The sequence below is a fragment of the Parasteatoda tepidariorum genome, chromosome 5 (assembly GCF_982258835.1).
Source record: "Parasteatoda tepidariorum strain Cologne lab strain chromosome 5, Ptep-v5.0, whole genome shotgun sequence".
Lineage (NCBI taxonomy): Eukaryota > Metazoa > Arthropoda > Arachnida > Araneae > Theridiidae > Parasteatoda > Parasteatoda tepidariorum.
In genome coordinates, this window is record NC_141759.1 from 15253062 (window position 1) to 15270060 (window position 16999).

The window sequence follows — 16999 nt, forward strand, 5'->3', positions numbered from 1 at the left end:
AAATTTGAAAATAAGACTAAATGGCCAAAAAATTTGTGTAAACGACGAAAAAATTAGGAAATGTGTATTCTTATTTTATTTCGGCATTTCTTTTGCGCAGTCAGATAAGTATGTTTAACATGAAAAGAAGAAAAGTTAGTCTACGAAACATTGATATTTGAGAATAAAATATTGAATTCTTAGAGAAAAAAGAAGAGCTAATAAACTGAGATGCGAGTATTTAAAAGGATCTCATATCATAGAATATTTAAATTGGTATTTTCAAAAATATTATTAATAGAAATGCAGATTCAAAAAGTAATAAAGTTCCAAATTTCTAAATTTCCAAGAGTAAAGAAAGAAAAAAATCCTTATAATATCCTAATACTATATAAAAATATAAAAACTTAAAATTCATAAAATTTCATATTTAAAAGTAATATTACAAATAATACAGTAAAAAATGTAAATTTAGATACTTCTTAAATTAATCGCCCAATTTTAATTAAAAAAATTACCTGCTGCAGCCCCTGCTCCTGCACCAGAACCATATCCCTGACCTGCTCCTTGTCCATAACCTCCAGCAGATGCTGCTCCAGCTGCTGCTCCTGCACCGGCACCAGATCCTGCACCAGCACCATATCCCTGACCTGCTCCTTGTCCATAACCTCCTGCTGCAGCAGCTGCTCCTGCACCTGCCCCAGAACCAGCACCAGCGCCATATCCTTGACCAGCTCCTTGTCCATAGCCACCCGCTGCTCCTGCACCAGCTCCAGATCCTGCACCAGCACCATATCCTTGACCTGCTCCTTGTCCATAACCTCCCGCTGCTCCTGCTGCAGCAGCTGCTCCAGATCCTGCACCAACACCATATCCTTGACCTGCTCCTTGTCCATAACCACCCGCTGCTCCTGCTCCGGCACCTGCAGCGGAAGCTGCTGCTGCACCGGCTCCAGATCCTGCGCCACCACCATATCCTTGACCTGCTCCTTGTCCATAACCTCTAGCTGCTCCTGCACCAGCGCCTGCAGCTGCACCTGCCCCAGAACCAGCACCAGCGCCATATCCTTGACCAGCTCCTTGTCCATAGCCAGCACCACTTCCTGCTCCTGCTCCAGCAGCTGCTCCTGCACCGGCTCCAGATCCTGCACCAGCACCATATCCTTGGCCTGCTCCTTGTCCATAACCACCTGCTGCTCCAGCTCCGGCCCCTGCTGCAGAAGCTGCTCCTGCACCGGCTCCAGATCCTGCACCAGCACCATATCCTTGACCAGCTCCTTGTCCATAACCAGCACCACTTCCTGCTCCAGATCCTGCACCTGCTCCAGATCCTGCTCCAGATCCAGCACCAGCACCATATCCTTGACCTGCTCCTTGTCCATAACCTCCCGCTGCTCCTGCTGCAGCAGCTGCTCCAGCACCGGCTCCAGATCCTGCACCAGCACCATATCCTTGAACTGCTCCTTGTCCATAACCACCCGCTGCTCCTGCTCCGGCACCTGCTGCGGAAGCTGCTCCTGCACCGGCTCCAGATCCTGCACCACCACCATATCCTTGACCTGCTCCTTGTCCATAACCTCTAGCTGCACCTGCACCAGCGCCTGCTGCTGCTCCTGCACCTGCCCCAGAACCAGCAACCGAACCATATCCTTGACCTGCCCTTTGTCCATATCCTCCAGCAGCTCCTGCACCTGCTCCAGCACCAGCTCCAGATCCTGCACCAGCTCCTTGTCCATAGCCAGCACCTCTTCCTGCTCCTGCTCCAGCTCCAGATCCTGCTGCAGCACCAGCACCAGATCCTGCACCAGCGCCAAATCCTTGACCAGCTCCTTGTCCATAGCCAGCACCACTTCCTGCACCTGCTCCAGCTGCTGCTCCTGCACCGGCTCCAGATCCTGCACCAGCACCATATCCTTGGCCTGCTCCTTGTCCATAACCACCTGCTGCTCCAGCTCCGGCCCCTGCTGCAGAAGCTGCTCCTGCACCGGCTCCAGATCCTGCACCAGCACCATATCCTTGACCTGCTCCTTGTCCATAACCTCCAGCAGATCCTGCTCCTGCTGCTGCTCCAGATCCTGCACCAGCACCATATCCTTGACCAGCTCCTTGTCCATAGCCAGCACCTCTTCCTGCTCCTGCTCCAGATCCTGCTGCAGCACCAGCACCAGATCCTGCACCAGCGCCATATCCTTGACCAGCTCCTTGTCCATAGCCAGCACCACTTCCTGCTCCTGCTCCAGCTGCTGCTCCTGCACCGGCACCAGATCCTGCACCAGCACCATATCCTTGGCCTGCTCCTTGTCCATAACCACCTGCTGCTCCAGCTCCGGCCCCTGCTGCAGAAGCTGCTCCTGCACCGGCTCCAGATCCTGCACCAGCACCATATCCTTGACCTGAACCTTGTCCATAACCTCCAGCAGATCCTGCTCCTGCTGCTGCTCCAGCGCCTGCTCCAGATCCTGCACCAGCGCCATATCCTTGACCTGCTCCTCGTCCATAACCTCCCGCTGCTCCTGCTGCAGCAGCTGCTCCAGCACCGGCTCCTGATCCTGCACCAGCACCATATCCTTGACCAGCTCCTTGTCCATAACCAGCACCTCTTCCTGCACCTGCTCCTGCACCAGCTCCCGATCCTGCTGCAGCACCAGCCCCAGATCCTGCACCAGCACCATATCCTTGGCCAACTCCTTGTCCATAACCAGCACCACTTCCTGCTCCAGATCCTGATCCAGCTCCAGATCCTGCTCCAGCTCCAGAACCAGCACCAGCGCCATATCCTTGACCAGCTCCTTGTCCATAGCCACCCGCTGCTCCTGCACCTGCCCCAGATCCAGCACCAGAACCAGATCCTTGACCTGCTCCTTGTCCATATCCTCCTGCAGCTCCTGCACCTGCTCCAGCACCAGCTCCAGATCCTGCACCAGCGCCATATCCTTGTCCATAGCCAGCACCTCTTCCTGCTCCAGCACCTGCACCAGCTCCAGATCCTGCTGCAGCACCAGCACCAGATCCTGCTCCAGCTCCATATCCTTGACCAGCTCCTTGTCCATAGCCAGCACCATTTCCTGCTCCTGCACCTGCTCCGGCTGCTGCTCCTGCACCGGCTCCAGATCCTGCACCAGCACCATATCCTTGACCAGCTCCTTGTCCATAGCCAGCTCCTCTTCCTACACCTGCTCCACCTCCTGCACCAGCTCCAGATCCTGCTCCGGCACCAGATCCAGCACCTGCACCATATCCTTGACCTGCTCCTTGTCCATAACCACCAGCTCCTCCTGCGCCTGCTGCAGCTGCTGCTCCTGCACCAGCCCCTGATCCTGCACCATATCCTTGACCTGCTCCTTGTCCATAACCAGCACCACTTCCTGCTCCTGCACCTGCCCCAGATCCAGCACCAGAACCAGATCCTTGACCTGCTCCTTGTCCATATCCTCCAGCAGCTCCTGCACCTGCTCCAGCACCAGCGCCATATCCTTGACCATAGCCAGCTCCTCTTCCTGCACCTGCTCCAGCTCCAGAACCAGCTCCAGATCCTGCACCTGCACCAGCACCGGATCCTGCTCCAGCACCATATACTTGACCAGCTCCTTGTCCATAGCCAGCACCACTTCCTGCTCCTGCGCCTGCTCCAGCTGCTGCTCCTGCACCGGCTCCAGATCCTGCACCAGCACCATATCCTTGACCAGCTCCTTGTCCATAACCAGCACCTCTTCCTGCACCTGCTCCAGCTCCAGATCCTGCTCCAGCACCAGCTCCAGATTCTGCTCCAGCACCAGCTCCAGATCCTGCACCAGCACCATATCCTTGACCTGCTCCTTGTCCATAACCTCCAGCTCCTCCAGCGCCTGCTGCAGATGCTGCTCCAGCACCATATCCTTGACCTGCTCCTTGTCCATAACCTCCAGCAGATCCTGCTCCAGCTCCAGCTCCTGCTGCAGCTGCTGCTCCTGCACCGGCTCCAGATCCTGCACCAGCACCATATCCTTGACCAGCTCCTTGTCCATAACCAGCACCACTTCCTGCTCCAGATCCTGCACCTGCTCCAGATCCTGCACCTGCTCCTGCACCAGCCCCTGATCCAGCACCATATCCTTGACCTGCTCCTTGTCCATAACCAGCACCACTTCCTGCTCCTGCACCTGCCCCAGATCCAGCACCAGCCCCTGATCCAGCACCATATCCTTGACCTGCTCCTTGTCCATAACCAGCACCACTTCCTGCTCCTGCACCTGCCCCAGATCCAGCACCAGAACCAGATCCTTGACCTGCTCCTTGTCCATATCCTCCAGCAGCTCCTGCACCTGCTCCAGCACCAGCGCCATATCCTTGACCAGCTCCTTGACCATAGCCAGCTCCTCTTCCTGCACCTGCTCCAGCTCCAGAACCAGCTCCAGATCCTGCACCTGCACCAGCACCGGATCCTGCTCCAGCACCATATCCTTGACCAGCTCCTTGTCCATAGCCAGCACCACTTCCTGCTCCTGCGCCTGCTCCAGCTGCTGCTCCTGCACCGGCTCCAGATCCTGCACCAGCACCATATCCTTGACCAGCTCCTTGTCCATAACCAGCACCTCTTCCTGCACCTGCTCCAGTTCCAGATCCTGCTCCAGCACCAGCTCCAGATCCTGCACCAGCACCATATCCTTGACCTGCTCCTTGTCCATAACCTCCAGCTCCTCCAGCGCCTGCTGCAGATGCTGCTCCCGCACCTGCCCCAGATCCTGCTCCAGCACCATATCCTTGACCTGCTCCTTGTCCATAACCTCCAGCAGATCCTGCTCCAGCTCCTGCTGCAGCTGCTGCTCCTGCACCGGCTCCAGATCCTGCACCAGCACCATATCCTTGACCAGCTCCTTGTCCATAACCAGCACCACTTCCTGCTCCAGATCCTGCACCTGCTCCAGATCCTGCACCTGCTCCAGATCCTGCTCCAGATCCAGCACCTGCACCATATCCTTGACCTGCTCCTTGTCCATAACCTCCAGCTCCTCCTGCGCCTGCTGCTGCTCCTGCACCAGCCCCAGATCCAGCACCATATCCTTGACCTGCTCCTTGTCCATAACCACCCATTGCTCCTGCTCCCGCACCGGCTGCAGAAGCTGTTCCTGCACCGGCTCCAGATCCGGCGCCATATCCTTGACCAGCTCCTTGTCCATAACCAGCACCACTTCCTGCTCCTGCCCCTGCTCCAGCACCGGCTCCAGATCCTGCACCAACGCCATATCCTTGACCAGCTCCTTGTCCATAACCAGCACCTCTTCCTGCACCTGCTCCAGCTCCGGCACCAGCTCCAGATCCTGCTCCACCACCTGCTCCTGATCCAGCATCATATCCTTGACCTGCTCCTTGTCCATAACCTCCAGCAGATCCTGCTCCAGCTCCTGCTGCAGCTGCTGCTCCTGCACCGGCTCCAGATCCTGCACTAGCACCATATCCTTGACCTGCTCCTTGTCCATAACCTCCAGCTCCACCTGCGCCTGCTGCAGCTGCTGCTCCTGCACCAGCCCCAGATCCAGCACCATATCCTTGACCTGCTCCCTGTCCATATCCTCCAGCAGCTCCTGCTCCAGCTCCAGATCCTGCACCAGCACCATATCCTTGAGCTACTCCTTGTCCGTAACCACCCGCTGCTCCTGCTCCGGCACCTGCTGCAGCAGCTGCTGCTGCACCGGCTCCAGATCCTGCGCCAGCGCCATATCCTTGACCAGCTCCTTGTCCATAGCCAGCACCTCTTCCTGCTCCAGCTCCTGCACCAGCTCCAGATCCTGCTGCAGCACCAGCACCATATCCTGCTCCAGCACCATATCCTTGACCTGCTCCTTGTCCATAACCAGCCCCTCTTCCTGCTCCTGCTCCAGCTCCTGCACCAGCTCCAGATCCTGCTCCAGCACCGGCTGCAGATCCTGCTCCAGCACCATATCCTTGACCAGCTCCTTGTCCATAGCCAGCACCGCTTCCTGATCCTGATCCTGCACCTGCTCCTGCTGCTGCTCCTGCCCCGGCTCCAGATCCGGCTCCTGCTCCAGCACCATATCCTTGACCTGCTCCTTGTCCATAACCACCCGCTGCTCCTGCTCCGGCACCTGCTGCTGAAGCTGCTCCTGCACCGGCTCCAGATCCTGCACCTGCTCCAGCACCATATCCTTGACCATAGCCTCCAGCTCCTCCTGCACCTGCCCCAGATCCGGCTCCAGCACCATATCCTTGGCCAGCTCCTTGTCCGTAACCAGCACCTCCTCCTGCACCTGCTCCAGCTCCAGCTCCTGCACCGGCTCCAGACCCTGCGCCAGTACCATATCCTTGACCTGATCCTTGTCCATAACCTCCTGCTGCTCCTGCACCTGCTGCAGCTGCGGCTCCTGCACCTGCCCCAGATCCTGCACCAGCACCATATCCTTGACCAGCTCCTTGTCCATAACCAGCACCTGCTCCAGATCCTTGACCTGCTCCTTGTCCGTATCCTCCTGCAGATCCTGCTCCTGCACCGGCTCCAGATCCTGCACCAGCACCATATCCTTGACCTGCTCCTTGTCCATAGCCTCCAGCTGCTCCTGCTCCGGCTGCAGCTCCTGCACCGGCGCCTGATCCGGCACCAGCACCATATCCTTGACCTGCTCCTTGTCCATAACCTGCTGCTGCTCCTGCTCCAGATCCTACTCCAGCGCCATATCCTTGACCTGCTGCTTGTCCATAACCTCCTGCAGAGGCTGCAGCACTGCCTGCACTACCTGCTCTAGAAATTACATTTTCTGTTTGAGTAGTCGTAACTACATTCTGGGTTTGTGAAATTTGGGATGATGCTGCTCCACTGGCTGATGCAGTTCCAACTGAATATGCTCCAGCTGATCCAGAACCAGTACCGTAACCTTGACCTGTTCCTTGACTGTAGCCTCCGGTTCCTGCCCCAGATCCAGATCCTGCACCATAACCTTGTCCTGCTCCTTGACCTGTTCCTTGACTGTAGCCTCCGGCTCCTGCCCCTGATCCAGATCCAGATCCTGCTCCATAACCTTGTCCTGCTCCTTGACCTGCTCCTTGGCCTGCTCCTTGACCATATCCTGCTGCTCCTGCACTCGCAGATGCTGCTGCTCCTGCGCTGGAGGACACTTCATTTTCAGAAGAAACTTGAGAAAACATTCTTACGAGACTTCCAATTTCGTTCAAAAAGGTCTGGTCAACTGCTCCAGTAGTTTGCAAGAAGGCTCCTCTTAATGCGTCTATAATTGCCTGGATCTTAACGCCATTGGGAACACCAATGTTTTCCGAAAAAGCTATTTCTGATACAGACGAAGCAAAGGCCATGTTTAAAGCTTGCAATTTCGATCTTGAATTAGTAGGATTTCTTTCAATTGAGAGAATTATAGTGTCGCTAATTGAAGAAATGTCATCCATCTGAGATGAAGATAGAGTTCCAGATTGGGCCATGGCTGCGTTGAAGGCTCCAATGAAACCTTCCGCCAGCTGTGTGTTGTCCCATGGACTTGCAGCCTTCAGAGGTGATACACTCCAAAGGCAAAGGACAAGAAATAGAAGAGAAAATCGAGTAGGCAACATATTGATTATTAGTCAATCTTCAGCTGTTCTGAATCGAGTGATTTTGCTAGGCTGTTGGCTGTCTTTTTATACTGCTTTTTTCGTGACTTGTCGAAAAGGCAAGTCACGACAAAAAGGATTCCACCTGTTTTTTTATTGCGCAGTTGAACAAGACGCAGTTAAGTTCGTGATACTAAATGTTCCACCTGTTTTTCTAGAACGTAGGTTAGAAATTTTCACCTGTTCATGAATATGTAGTAATTCCTTGCTGCTTTTGCTTACTCAAACTTATTTAGCATTCCATATTTTTCCCGTTTAATTTTCTCATAACATTTTCCTTACAATTACACCTTTACTCCTTTAATTACACCTTAATTAACCCTAATTAATTACACCTTTCTTAAATTGTGAAAAAAACATTTTTTTTAAAATTATTATTATTATAAATATTTTTTCGCTACCATTACATATCAAATATTGACATTAAAGTAAAAGAAAATTTAAAACCAATTTTCATGCATTAAAATCATTTCAAGTTCGAAAGTATTAGCAAATTAAAATTATTTATAAACAGAAATCCTTCTTATCATTAGCAATCTATAGAGTAATTTATAAGAAAACTTTTGATGTAGTTGTCTATATTGAACAACGTTGATTTATTAGGATCTTGTAAGCTCCTACACAAAATAAGTTACACAAATGAATGAAAATTCCATAAATATTCTTCAATATTAGTATGCGATTGCATAGAAAACATAATTAGTGATAATAATTGTGAAATCAATTTAACAGTTCTAAAGATTAACAGGGCAATTTAACAGTCAAACACTAACAGTGCAAAGAGTCTTAACCAGGAAGCGTAAACAACAGCAGCTATAAAATAGTCAGAGTTGTAATCTCATTTATTTTCATGTTTAAACACGTCAAATAATTAAAATGTACTAATCATAAATAATTTTTCGTTTTCTGCAGCAAAATTTTTAATTTTTTTATTTAATTAATTTTTATTTTTAATATGGATTTCTGCGGGACTTTTTTGAAAAATGTGGCAAAAATTACATTTACTTTTATAATAGAAAACCCATTTTTTTTAAACTGTATGGATTTTACAAAATTTTACGCTCTTTTTATCAAAACAATTATATTTATTAATTATAAATTTTCATAATAAATTTTGAAATAAATTTTTTCACTCTAGGTGCTTATGTGTATTTTTAGACACTATAGTAGATAAAATATTTTTTAAATCCTCCCCCCTTATTGGAAGTTTGTAATATTTTTCGTTGTCATTAGGCAATAACATTAGACATAGAGCCTAGATACACAGTTGAGCTCACTAATAGCACGCATTTTTTTTTAAACTCGGATTTACTTTTAAATATTTATTACATTGCTAAATCCAAAGCAGTTCTCGAACAATTTGGAACCTGATATCTGAAAATAAGTCTATTACCGATGAAATTTAACAAATAGCTCGAAGTGGGAATTTTAGCCTTTAACTGAGCATTTTGGTAAGAATTACAAGCCACAGCAAACAGATGCAGAGATGCCGACTTGCACCGTTTCGTAAAATCCCATTTTCTACTGGTAACGAAATATAAGTTCTTTAGTTTATTATTTTTCATTATAATTAATTTTTCCACCACTACGTATCAGAAATTCTAAATATCGTACGAATACAATTTTATCTAGTGGTGTCATTCAGCCACCACACAGTCCGCTGAACACAAAAAGTTTTTACTACAACAGATAAAATCAAGATGGAAGCGATAGGGGCTGATGCTTGAACCAAGTGCCCAGTTAAGTCGAATAAAGAAGAAGTAGTGGTGACACTTTTAACCCTTTGACGGTTATGAACGAGTTCAGCTCGCAATCGAATCGTGCCTCATAATCCGCGCAAACAAGTTCCGCTCGGGAGCAAGATTTTGACCGTAATGGTTAGTAACGAGCACTACTCGCGTAGTAAAATTTTTCCCCAATGCGCGCTGACGGGCTGTGCTCGTTCACCATTATTATTCTGCATTGACTATGTTAAAAACGAAAAGTACGTAAAAACTGTTATTTATATGTACTACGAATACTTTAAGAAATTTTTAAAACACGTGAGGTGAGCTATCTACCGCATCCAGAGATGCCAACTTACTCCACTTTGTAAAATAGTATTTCCTAGTGATGGCGAAAGTCAAGTTACTTTCAGTTTAGCATTTCTCCTTTTAAGTAATTTTTTCACCAATAAATATCAAAAACTATAAGTAACATATAAAATTCACCGTTAAAACAACAATCTACTGGTTACTCTATTAAAAAGTAGGCGTATAACTGTCCTTCTCCAACGAAATTTACTACATAATTTGCTACCACTTTATTATAACAATTCCAGAAGACGGATCTGTTGGCATCGCCAGAGAAGGGTGACATTTTCGGAAGAACGGAGGTGGAAAACAGATGCCACTTTCGACTACTGTTTGCACGTAATACTGTGCGAATTAATGAAACGAAAACTGTTCATTTCCCTGACCGTCAAAGGGTTAAACAGTGGGCGTAAATATTCTTCAATTAATATGAATATGCGTAAATATGTTCAATTAAAATGTCTATTTAGGTGAAACAGTGCGAAAATAAAATAAACAGACCTACCTGAAGGACTTTTGATCTAATGATCTGATCTGCACGTTCTAGGTAGGTATGTACTTTATTTACGTCGCACTAGAGCTGCACAATGGGCTATTGGCGACTGTCTGGGAAACATCCCTGAGGATGATCCGAAGACATGCCTTCGCAATTTTGATCCTCTGCAGAGGAGGCAGCTCCCCTGCTTTGGTAGCCTGAAGACCAGCATGTGAAGTCGAGCACTTGACAGTAGAACAGTTTAACGAGGACCGATACCGCTCACCCTCGGTCCCAACGCAGGCTGATCAAAAAGTAGTCCCCTCCCACTTACTGATCGCAGCCAGTGAGTTTAAGTCCAAAGTTTGAACCCCTTAAAGTTAATAATAATTTTTTGCGAACGTCGCCATATCTTGAGAAAATTTTAAACGAAGTGAAAAATTTTAGCACATAATTATAAAATTCGCTTATCAAAGAGAGATTTTATTTAAAAAAATTAGTTTTAGAAAATAATCATTATTCTTAATTATTTTATTTACTAACAGTTTAAACCATTCTGTATTATAAGGTATGCAATTTTTTTACATCATTTAAAAAAATGTATTTTACGTGGCAAAATTCAAAATTTGGACGAAATCGCTGAGAAATGAAATTGTAAAAATACGACTCATTTGAAATTCGATATAATTTTTAATATATATGAATTAATAAAAATGCAACATGAAAATTCGTTTACCAGTCAAATCTGTTTACTCTATTAAACGGAAAGTCCCTTATATGAAAATAAATAGTAAAACATTAATAAATAAAAAAATTTACTAATTTATAATCTTAAATTTATAAAAACATCTAAAATAAAATTCTCTACAATTTTAAACGAACAAAATGGAATTATTTAAAACAATATTTTAGTGAGTATATATTTTTTGAAGTTTTATTAAATACAGTTGAATACAGAATGTTATGATTGATTTTTGTCTTGATGTAATTCGTTTGATATTGAATTATGCGTTTGATAAAACTAACGAAGTCTTATGTTAACAAATTTTGGGTGGCTTGAAAAATATGAGTTCCTAATGAATAATGAATTTAAAATCAAAGGATTAATTTTTGAAATAAAAAGGCGTCCATAAGATCTTAAAAAAATTGTAAAGATCTGTAATTGGCGTAATTCGAAAAAATCAGGCAGTCATTAAGGATTATAATTGACTGCAAATGGAAGCAATTGATAAACAAAAAAGCTGATGCAACTTAAGCACTTAGGAATTCACAAAATAAACGAATTGTTTATTTGATAGAGAAAGTTTTTAATTAATTAGAAACGAAATGCTGCTTTTTTGCCTATCTTCTTTTTGAATATTTATGAAATTTTATAAGAAACATAATTCCGTTTCAATTAAATCTGCCGTGATTATTATTGAGATTTCGAACCGATCATTAAATTAATAAAAAAAATTTAAGGATTAATTATTTTTAAGAGTTAGAGAATCATTAATGATACTTGACTCCAAATAGAAGCAATTGTTAATTTAAGTTAACTAATGCAACTTAAACTCTTATGAACTCACAAAAATGAACGAAAAGTGTGCTTAATTAATAAAATTGATAATTAATTCGAAATGAAATGCTGCGTTTCTTTCCCTGTTTTCCATTTGAATATTTATGACGATTTTATGAGAAATATTATTCCGTTTCAGTTAAATCTGCATTGATTATCATTGAGATTGCGACCTGTCATCAGAAAAACACATTTAACGAGTTGCAGGTGTCACTTTTATCACCAAAACCGCAATAAAATCTATCGCTGTTGTCGATTTTATTGATGTATTTATCACGCTGGCTACTTTTATTGAAAATATTTTGTCAATTTTTCTCAGGTGCACATCGAAGGTTATGGATTTTTTCGAAAGCGTATGATGTTTCATTAATATTCAGTGTGGCTCATAAGACCATAAAATAAGTTGAAATGCGATAAAAAGTGAATATCAATGGAAATATAAATTAATCTATTCATATAATCAGATAAAAAAATTGTTTTTCCTCATGGTTCTGTAGATTAAGCTGCTTTTTTATGTGTCCCTTGGGTAATTCATGAACACCCCGTAGAAATTCCAATTTTTTTTATGTCGCACAAAAAAGAGAGAAAAACATTTTCTTCATCCTACCTAAGCTATGAAAAATAACGCCAAAAAGTTTGTCTTTCAGAGAGGTAAGTATTCATTCAAAACTACCAAGTAAGTTCTTCTGTAAGTAGTAATCAATTAATTTGATGTAAGTCGGGAAACTTTATATTTTTAGCATAAAACGCGTGTTTAAGAAAATGGACATAGGTTAAAGAAGCGTGTTTGAGACATTGAACATGGCTCAAAATGCAGAGATATCAATTTACTTTGAATAACGGATAAATATTTTCGGGGGGTAGTAATTTAATGTATGATTCTTGATTTAGTAAATTCGATCTATGAACTTGTTTCTACCAACTACTAAATAAATCATAGGCTTTTGTGATACGCCATTTTGTTACAGTTAAGTCGTGTTGAGCCTTTTAAAAAGGAGGCAGGCAAAATTATTCAAAAATCTGCAAATTTTAATTTAAAATTCTCTACCGTTTTTTTTTAACTTTTGAATATTTAATATTTCCTCGAGCAAGCTGCTTATTATCATTTCCAATTATCTTAATCTTTTTCGAGCAAAGTGCTCGAACTACTTATTCATCAAACACACACAGCGTTAAAAAAAAAATTAAAGAAAAACTTTAAAACAAATTCATCACGAATAGGAAAGGGGCTGCTTTTCGGCCTAGGTGCCCCGTTCCATAGCTTTGCTATTTTTGTAAATTATTACTATTACCTCATGCAATCTCTGAATTCAACTCAAAGCACAGAGGATAAAAACGAGTAGCACAGGTCCTCTTCATCAACCATCATCTTGAATTATCTGTTAATGAGCCTTTTAAAGTAGTGACAGAAATAAACGCAGTTAAGTATGTTTTAGATATTGATTCGCAACTATTCGATATAATCTTTTGCTGAAAGCATAGCAGTTGATGTCTGTGTATAGTTTGTTTCGATTCCCAAAACTTAGAAATTTGAGAATATGAAAGCGTGCAGAATAAAGTACAAAGGGTAGGTAAGAGTAAAGACTTTTAGCAATCTACAATCTGCTTGTGACCTTTGAACTCCGATTTCCCCTTGATGGGTCATTAATAATTTCGTAAATGTTATATTTATGCACGTATATGTATGCATGTATATATATGCATGTTATATATATGCATGTATATACATACTGTATGCATACATTATATTATTATATTTAGGGTGCCAAAAGAAATAAAAAATAAAAACAAATATTTTAAAGTTCTAGATATATTTTGTGCGTTTAACTTTATTTCAATTATGTCAGTAAACTTTATAAAAATTCAAGAATCGAGTGATGGAGGCTGATTTAATTAATCTTGAAGTTAATAGAAAACAATAGTCTTGAAAATCAAACTTAAAAAGTAAACTTTTTGAAGGCTTTAGGTAAGCTTTTTTTTTCCAATTCAGACCATTCAAAATAACTTTAAATTCTGGAGGTGCGAAGAAAAGTGTACGATAAGTACTATGAAAAAAAAAACATTTAACATTCGATAACTTCGAATTATTCGAGAACTAGTAATTTTTAAAATTGTGGTAAAAAAAGTTCTAGTAAAAAAAAATCTACGGGGCACTTTGCATCTCCCAGAAATGAAAATATGGAAATACATATTTGGCGTGCTGAAAGAGAAATTTTTCTTTTCATAAATGTAACAAGTATTTCCGAAATTCTAATTTTTTCGAAAGTTATTTAAAATCATAACTCTTTTTTTTAAATTAAAATGACTGTGATACTAAACATTCCGCCCTATCTACTTTTTACGCGTTTTGGAAAACTTTCTTCTAGTGGGAGATAAGTTTATCCTTCAATGTTTTATCCTTTCATTAATTTGATTTAAAGTCATTTCTTAAACCAGTACTCCAAAAAGATTATTTATTAAACTACTACTACAAAAGAGATTTTTTTTTTCATGACTGTAACAAGCATTTCCGAAATTCAAATTTTTTCGAAAGTTACTTAAAATCAGAGCTCAATTTACTGATTTTTTAAACTCTTTTTTTTTCTCATTAATATGACTGTGATTCTAAACATTCTGCCGTATCTACTTTTTACGCGTTTTGGAAAAGTTTCTTCTAGTGGAAGCTAAGTTTATCCTTCAATGTTTTATCCTTTCATTAATTTGATTTAAAGTCATTTCTTAAACCAGTACTCCAAAAAGATTATTTATTAAACTACTACTACAAAAGAGATTTTTTTTTTCATGACTGTAACAAGCATTTCCGAAATTCAAATTTTTTCGAAAGTTACTTAAAATCAGAGCTCAATTTACTGATTTTTTAAACTCTTTTTTTTCTCATTAAAATGACTGTGATTCTAAACATTCTGCCGTATCTACTTTTTACGCGTTTTGGAAAAGTTTCTTCTAGTGGAAGCTAAGTTTATCCTTCAATGTTTTATTCTTTCATTAATTTGATTTAAAGTCATTTCTTAAACCAGTACTCCAAAAAGATTATTTATTAAACTACTACTACAAAAGAGATTTTTTTTTTTCATGACTGTAACAAGCATTTCCGAAATTCAAATTTTTTCGAAAGTTACTTAAAATCAGAGCTCAATTTACTGATTTTTTAAACTCTTTTTTTTTCTCATTAAAATGACTGTGATTCTAAACATTCTGCCGTATCTACTTTTTACGCGTTTTGGAAAAGTTTCTTCTAGTGGAAGCTAAGTTTATCCTTCAATGTTTTATCCTTTCATTAATTTGATTTAAAGTCATTTCTTAAACCAGTACTCCAAAAAGATTATTTATTAAACTACTACTACAAAAGAGATTTTTTTTTTCATGACTGTAACAAGCATTTCCGAAATTCAAATTTTTTCGAAAGTTACTTAAAATCAGAGCTCAATTTACTGATTTTTTAAACTCTTTTTTTTTCTCATTAAAATGACTGTGATTCTAAACATTCTGCCGTATCTACTTTTTACGCGTTTTGGAAAAGTTTCTTCTAGTGGAAGCTAAGTTTATCCTTCAATGTTTTATTCTTTCATTAATTTGATTTAAAGTCATTTCTTAAACCAGTACTCCAAAAAGATTATTTATTAAACTACTACTACAAAAGAGATTTTTTTTTTCATGACTGTAACAAGCATTTCCGAAATTCAAATTTTTTCGAAAGTTACTTAAAATCAGAGCTCAATTTACTGATTTTTTAAACTCTTTTTTTTTCTCATTAAAATGACTGTGATTCTAAACATTCTGCCGTATCTACTTTTTACGCGTTTTGGAAAAGTTTCTTCTAGTGGAAGCTAAGTTTATCCTTCAATGTTTTATTCTTTCATTAATTTGATTTAAAGTCATTTCTTAAACCAGTACTCCAAAAAGATTATTTATTAAACTACTACTACAAAAGAGATTTTTTTTTTCATGACTGTAACAAGCATTTCCGAAATTCAAATTTTTTCGAAAGTTACTTAAAATCAGAGCTCAATTTACTGATTTTTTAAACTCTTTTTTTTCTCATTAAAATGACTGTGATTCTAAACATTCTGCCGTATCTACTTTTTACGCGTATTGGAAAAGTTTCTTCTAGTGGAAGCTAAGTTTATCCTTCAATGTTTTATTCTTTCATTAATTCGATTTAAAGTCATTTCTTAAGCCACTACTTCCAAAAGATAATTTTTTATCTACTACTACGAAATTGATGTTTTTTTTTCATGAATGAAACAAGTATCTCCGAAATTCTAATTTTTCCGAGAGTTATTTAAAATCAGAGCTCTCTTCATTGATTTTTCAAACTTTTTTTCTCTCTAGAATTTATTTTATTTATCTCTCATTATTTTGTAAGATCGAGCACGAACTCACATCGAGAGTAACAAAAAAAGAAATATTTGATGTTGATATTCATTGATCTCAAAATGTAAATAGAAATTTTTAAAAATATTTAAAAAATTAAAGATAAAAACCGTTTCAAATTTGAACTCTTGTAATTATATAAGGTTATCGTAATACCAGAGATGCCAACTTGCTCCGGACAGCAAATATATAATTTAAAGTGGTAGTTTATCAATTTGTGATTCTTGATTTAATAAATTCAATGTAGTAGATTTTTATCCACCACTATTTTTAAATAATTCGTAGGTTTATATACTTCACCACTTTATAGTACCTTTGTCAAGCTATACATTTTAAAAAGCAAACAAAAATAGTCAAATATTTGCAAAATTTACTTCATACTTATTTACCGTTTTTTAAATTATTTTGGCTTGTCCGGAGCAGTTGGCATCTCTGTAATACATCAACGGGTCTCCCTCATCTATGCATAAATTATGCGATAAATCCATTTTACGTTTACATTAAAACTTCTCACCCCTTCTCCACTCATTATTCTAATCAATTTAGAAAAAAGAGAAAATAGCCCTGCGGCTTAGGTACTCTGTATTTAATACTTAATTCGGTAAGATCTTCAGGTCTGAAAACTTTCCTCGCTTTTTGGGAAAATTTATACTAGTGGTAGCTAAACATACGCTTTAATGCATTATTCTTTGGTTACAAAGCTTGAATTAGAGTTATTTTCTACACTCTAACATGGAAATAACTCGAAAGAATATATGAAACGCTTCGCTTTCGTGCGGTGGGTGAGACTTACCAAAAATTGGCAAAATTACAGAAAATTCTGAAAGTTTTTTCTATTTAATTGCTACCACTCTACGAAGTATTTTTAAAAAAATGTAGCACTTGGCAGCCCTGCATCTATTACCAATGATATAACTTCGCATAAATTTTTTCCTATTGTGTTATACA

The 16999-nt window shown here is 41.2% G+C and overlaps 2 protein-coding genes across 4 annotated transcripts in view; one reads left to right on the forward strand and one right to left on the reverse strand.

The window, feature by feature from the left end:
- The window catches only part of LOC147808594 (uncharacterized), a 120059-nt gene extending 112465 nt beyond the window's left edge, over positions 1-7594 (reverse strand). For all 3 annotated transcript variants that reach the window (XM_087163449.1, XM_087163447.1, XM_087163448.1), the window contains exon 1: positions 498-7594. In XM_087163449.1, coding sequence (XP_087019575.1) covers positions 498-7533 — 7036 coding nt within the window. In that variant the 5' untranslated portion in view covers positions 7534-7594. The remainder of the gene's footprint in view (positions 1-497) is intronic.
- Positions 7595-12196: 4602 nt separating this feature from the next.
- Positions 12197-16999, forward strand: part of LOC107447160 (uncharacterized) — a 59660-nt gene continuing 54857 nt past the window's right edge. The window contains exon 1 of the mRNA XM_087163456.1: positions 12197-12328. The gene's annotated coding sequence lies outside the window, so the exon portion shown is untranslated. The remainder of the gene's footprint in view (positions 12329-16999) is intronic.